This window comes from Priapulus caudatus, unplaced genomic scaffold (genome assembly GCF_000485595.1).
Source record: "Priapulus caudatus unplaced genomic scaffold, Priapulus_caudatus-5.0.1 Scaffold1458, whole genome shotgun sequence".
Taxonomy (NCBI): domain Eukaryota; kingdom Metazoa; phylum Priapulida; class Priapulimorpha; order Priapulimorphida; family Priapulidae; genus Priapulus; species Priapulus caudatus.
This window is the reverse complement of record NW_014578519.1, coordinates 39,216-44,312: the sequence shown is the minus strand read 5'-3', so window position 1 is coordinate 44,312 and position 5,097 is coordinate 39,216. Positions and strand designations below refer to the sequence as shown.

The 5,097-nt window shown below is 42.4% G+C and overlaps 1 protein-coding gene across 1 annotated transcript; it reads right to left on the bottom strand.

Moving 5' to 3' along the window:
• Positions 1-1,672: 1,672 nt before the first annotated feature.
• On the bottom strand, positions 1,673-4,924 carry LOC106816700 (phospholipid-transporting ATPase ID-like). The gene is made up of 5 exons (XM_014821320.1): positions 4,917-4,924; positions 3,937-4,056; positions 3,333-3,430; positions 2,100-2,279; positions 1,673-1,676 (listed from the first exon to the last, which is right to left on the bottom strand). The coding sequence occupies exons 1-5, from the start codon at positions 4,920-4,922 to the stop codon at positions 1,673-1,675; spliced, it is 408 nt and encodes a 135-aa protein (XP_014676806.1). The 5' UTR covers positions 4,923-4,924.
• Positions 4,925-5,097: the final 173 nt, after the last annotated feature.

The window sequence follows — 5,097 nt, the reverse complement described above, 5'->3', positions numbered from 1 at the left end:
ACCCATCGAGTGACTAAGCTAAGCCGAGAACACGTAGCAATACATGCATAAACGCGCACAAACACATACATCGCAATACATCGTATTATATGTTAGGACTCTAGGCTATAGGCAGTAAAAATAACCTGTATATAAATATAATTGGAACACTCAGCCTCAGGGTTTATTCATTTCTGTATTACATGAGCCATTATGAATTAGTTGTAATAGTGGGTTAATTTACGGTCCCAGTACACTTACTATAGTTACTAACCTTAGCTATATCAGTCTATGGATCAGTATACAGCAAGTGCCGTACACTACAACTACTTGCAAGTACAACTTCCCGTCACTTAGCTCCAAGAAACGGTATTGCTAGGGTTAGAATACTAGGGTGTATTGACGTTGTGTTGGTGTAGGGAGCTATGGATGGAGCTGGCAGCTGGTATATATAGGGGTTGCACCGTCAAGGTAAACTGCGAGCAGGCGAGTTCCAAGTTCTTCTGCGAAGTTTTTCTGCACAAGAGCAATCAGGCCCCCCTCGACCGCAGGGGTAGACGAAGTTTTTGCTATAAGCAGCACGCTGGGACGATGTAATATATGCAAAAATGCTGTACGTACGCTCTCAAAACAATTTCAAAACAAATACTCATCCAACAGCTTCGATCTTTGTTTCTATTTGAAGAACAGTGTTGACTTCTTATGAAAACATAATGTCTTTGTTCCTAACCGAGCTGTGTCACGCGAAATAACACAGAGACTGACGAAATTCTCGCCACGACGCCACGCCACGCGCTGACGCCACGATATATTCTCTAACTATCACGTGATAATCATAATGGCAAACATTAGAACATCACATTGGTGCGTCAAGATGGATACGGGCAGTGACGAGTGCAGGGCTAGACTGCTACCGACCTTCACTCAGCCAACTATCGTTGGCTATACTGAAGTGAGTTACGCTAGCGTGTCGAACTGTGCACCGCGCGGCAGTCTAGGTCATCGAGCCGAGCGTTTTTTTTTTTTAAACTTGAAAATGGTACGTAGATGGACTCGTTGCGCCATCTATGGGTCGCGATAACTTCCAAATTAATGTCAGGGCATGAACCAGCGAAAAGGGAAAATTATTTTTCTACACGAAAAGGACGCGCGCCGAGCCACACACCAACAAAAACGAGCATTTGGATTTATTCTCGCCCTACGTGCAAAGTCGAAAGGCTTCTGCAATCGCCACAACTCCTCAATTGACCGATTATGCGGCTTTCTGTAGTACCCAGAGGGCCTCGGGTAGATGTTTCTAAATAGAGGGCAGCGAATAAGTCATTGTGTCGCCGCGAGGCGGCGTTGGCGCGCTTCGCGCGGATATCCGGGCTGCAGATCGTGCAGTAGCAGCGTTGGCATACCAAAAATCNAGAGGGCAGCGAATAAGTCATTGTGTCGCCGCTCGCGCTTCACGCGGATATCCAGGCTGCAGATCGTCAAGCCACCAACTTCCCTCCTTCCCCAAATTACACAATAATCTAACAAATTATACGTATCGCTCTAACATCGCACGATATCTATTATAACATTAAAAACTAAAACTTTCAACCTAATCTAAACCACGAAAAGCTACCAACTCTTCTCCAGACACGTAGTAAAGACGTTAGTAAGGGAACATATTTTGTTAAAGGCGATTATCTCACCTTGCTTGTCACCTGCAGTGTAACTCCATATCTTAATGTTCGCCAAATTACACAATACTCCTAGTACTCCTAGTACTCCTAGTACTCCTTCCTACTCTAGCTACCAATTTCCTGCCTTCCTCGGACACATAGTTAGGGTACTGTGTAGTTAATTGTAGTTAGAGTGTGTGTTAAGCCCGGCGCACACGTGAGTTATTTTACTAACGCTGAGTTAGTTTTACTACAGAGAAGTAAAATGATTCGCACGGTCAAAATTCCTTCAACGAAAATCCGCCGCACAACTCTGAGTAAAATGACGCGGTCGTCTCAAATTACTCACGAAAATCCGCGCACACGTGAGAAAAATGACGCATTGCGTCATTTTACCTTGAGTAAAATAACTTCACGTGTGCGCCGGGCATTTAGACTATGCATGCTTAAAGGTGACTGCCTCACCTTGCTTTGTCGCCCGTTAGAACCCATATCTTAATGTTAGCTAGCGCGAGGTTGGCTATCGTCTCCGGCACTCCGTCCTGAAGCTTGTCCTCTATGGCGGTGGCCCCGGCTAGCGTCATGTCACGCTCGATCTCCTCGTACACCGCTTCCACCTTAGCCTCTCTGTCGTCCAGCGAAGTGCTGCAGAAACAACAACAGCCGCGCGTTGCCATTATTAGCAGCCGCTCTATACTGTCTCGCGCGATCAATTATTCACGGTTCGAGTCTGTACGTGCCACAGTTACCCGCCACGCCGCACACGACACTAATGTATTCACCTACCCGCAAGTCTTACTGCTGCAGATAATACTCGGTCTGAAAAGTTTGTTTAGATACCGGATGACACTAGCTGCTCTGTTGCTATTGACATGAACATCTCATCTATCTATCTACGACTTCACGCATAAATGTTAAATAAATGAATGCATAAATGCCTCTATTCATCTAGTCTACACGTATCACATAGTAACAGATAGATATGCTCATGCTATTGCGAATGAAAATGTCGGGAGACATGCGTGAATGAATTAAATTACTTATAACTCATTAAATAAGTTCATTCGGAATTGACAGATAATAGATCTATCTTGGTTAATTGTTACTCGAACGGTGTTGTGATTCAAAAATCGTACTGCTGACGTTTTCGCTCCTATCAGGGAGTCGAAGGTAAGGTAGCAGCTCCCTGATAGGAGGCCGAAACGTCGACACGGTTGAGTAACAATTAACCAAGATAGATAATTATTAATTATAGTTTGTGAGCGAGTTTAAGTAAAGCAGGGATAAGATTCAGATATAATTACCTAAAGTTAGTTTGTAAGTGAATTTAAGTCAGGTAGAAATACTATACGAACACAATTAACTATACTTTAACTTAGTTTCTAAGTGAATTTAAGTGAAGTAGGAATAACATCTTAACACAATTAACTATAATTAGTTTGCAAGTGAATTTCAGTAAAGTAGGAATAAGATTCAAATGCAATTAGCTATAGTTAAACTTGCAAGCAAACTCGACTGAAGCATGCATGAAACTCGAACAAAATACCACGGCGCGCAAACGAGTAAGTAAAATCGAATAAGTAAAGTAGAAAAAGAATGAGAGTCCACATTCAAGCCTAACGTGGCGCATGCACGGAGGTGGGGGGGGGGGTGAGCTTGGCGCGCGTGCGTGGGTGGCTATACGTGTCCCGCACTCACGCTGCTTCGTGGTGCTTCTCCTTCCAATGCTGATACGTCTCTTCATCCAGCTCCCTGACCGCGAGGCACAGCGTTCGGAGTCCGTCTGCCGCAAACTTCTGCAACACGGGAGAAACGCGCGCGGCGAGCGAGCGATCAGTGACGTCGCACACCCACACGTGCGACACTCTGATTCCTAAATTTTAACGAACGATACGTAAAATCAGCATAAAATAGATAAAAAAAAGAAAATGTTATGAACACGATCGGAAAATATCACACTAGCTCTTAACACAGATGACTATGGACGACTACATATAGATGTAGTATTTGTGTTTAGTGCAGGATACTGAATTTAAGTTGTACTGTATTCTTTCCATAACTCCTAAACTCTTCAACTAACTACATTTAATTCTTACACCTACTACTACAATTCTATCTTTACTTCTTTCTCAACATTTAATTAAAACTTCTTTTAATGACATCCTCCTTTAAATAACTAACTTCTAATAACTTAATTAACATTCTCCTAACAACAAAAATATTAAACGTCCAAGTTTTAGAGATCACCGAATTAATTTACTTCACAAGCATGGATAGCACGAGTCAGTGTACACGTAATTACATTTAAATGCTCTGCAGTAATATCCCTAATTGCTTGGTCACCCTCTTTGAGTCTCTCATTGATAACAGTATCAGCACCTTTACAGTATAAATATATCTTCCCCTCTCTACGTAATATCACCTGCAACAACAAACAAAGAAAACAAACATAATTAGCCACACACCAACACCGAAGTCAGACCACTATACACTAGCTAGCATTCAACACTAATCATCGTGATGCCTCCTAACACCAATCTAACCAATGTCCTATTGCATAAAAAGATAACACATCAATGTAAATCGCTCGCACTTATTTCCGTGTGTGCGAGCGATGATGCTGGGGTACGCGCGCGCTTGCCCCATTTATGAATTATAGATGCATGTCCCACATTCCCCGACCAACGAGCTATTCAATGCAAAATGAATGACGAGAGAGACCGATCGCAGCACAGCGCCAGCTTTCGAGGTCACGCCAGATGTCAACCTATCGGTGAGAGAATAGCTAGTGCTCTGGCAGAGAATATACAGTATGTTCATTTGTTTCGGAATTTTAGAATTCCGTTTAGAGTAACAAGTGGCGATCAATCGGCAGTCGTCAAACATTAATCAATAGATCATCATCAATCGACAGTCAATGATCGACGGTCATCAATTGACAGTAATCAATCAAGATTAATTAATCGTCATCCATTGACAGTGATCAATGAGAATCACCAATCAGTGGTATCGATGATAATTAATCGATATTAATCAATTGACAGTAATCAATGATTCGTCATCAATTGACAGTAATCAATGATTCGTCATCAATTGACAATTATCAATCATTGGTCATCGCTCGATGGTCATCGATTGTTAGTTGTCAATCGACGGTAATCAATCAGCATTCATCAATTGACGGTAATCAATCGATACTCGTCGATGGATGGTCAGCAAACACGCTTCTTTTGCACGACGCGCGCCTACGCCGTACGCCCTACGCTGCAGCCGACCACTTACAGACATGCGTTTCCCTCCATTTTTTTACATTAAAAGTAAGAACTTATTAACGTCATCGTCAAATTCTTACCTGATAAGATTGCTTTCTCAGCTAGTTAAAAATCAAATAACCTGGACGATTTGTATTAGGAGTTCATCAACATTAATTGCTTGTAGCACCGATAGACGTATGTTTGATGCA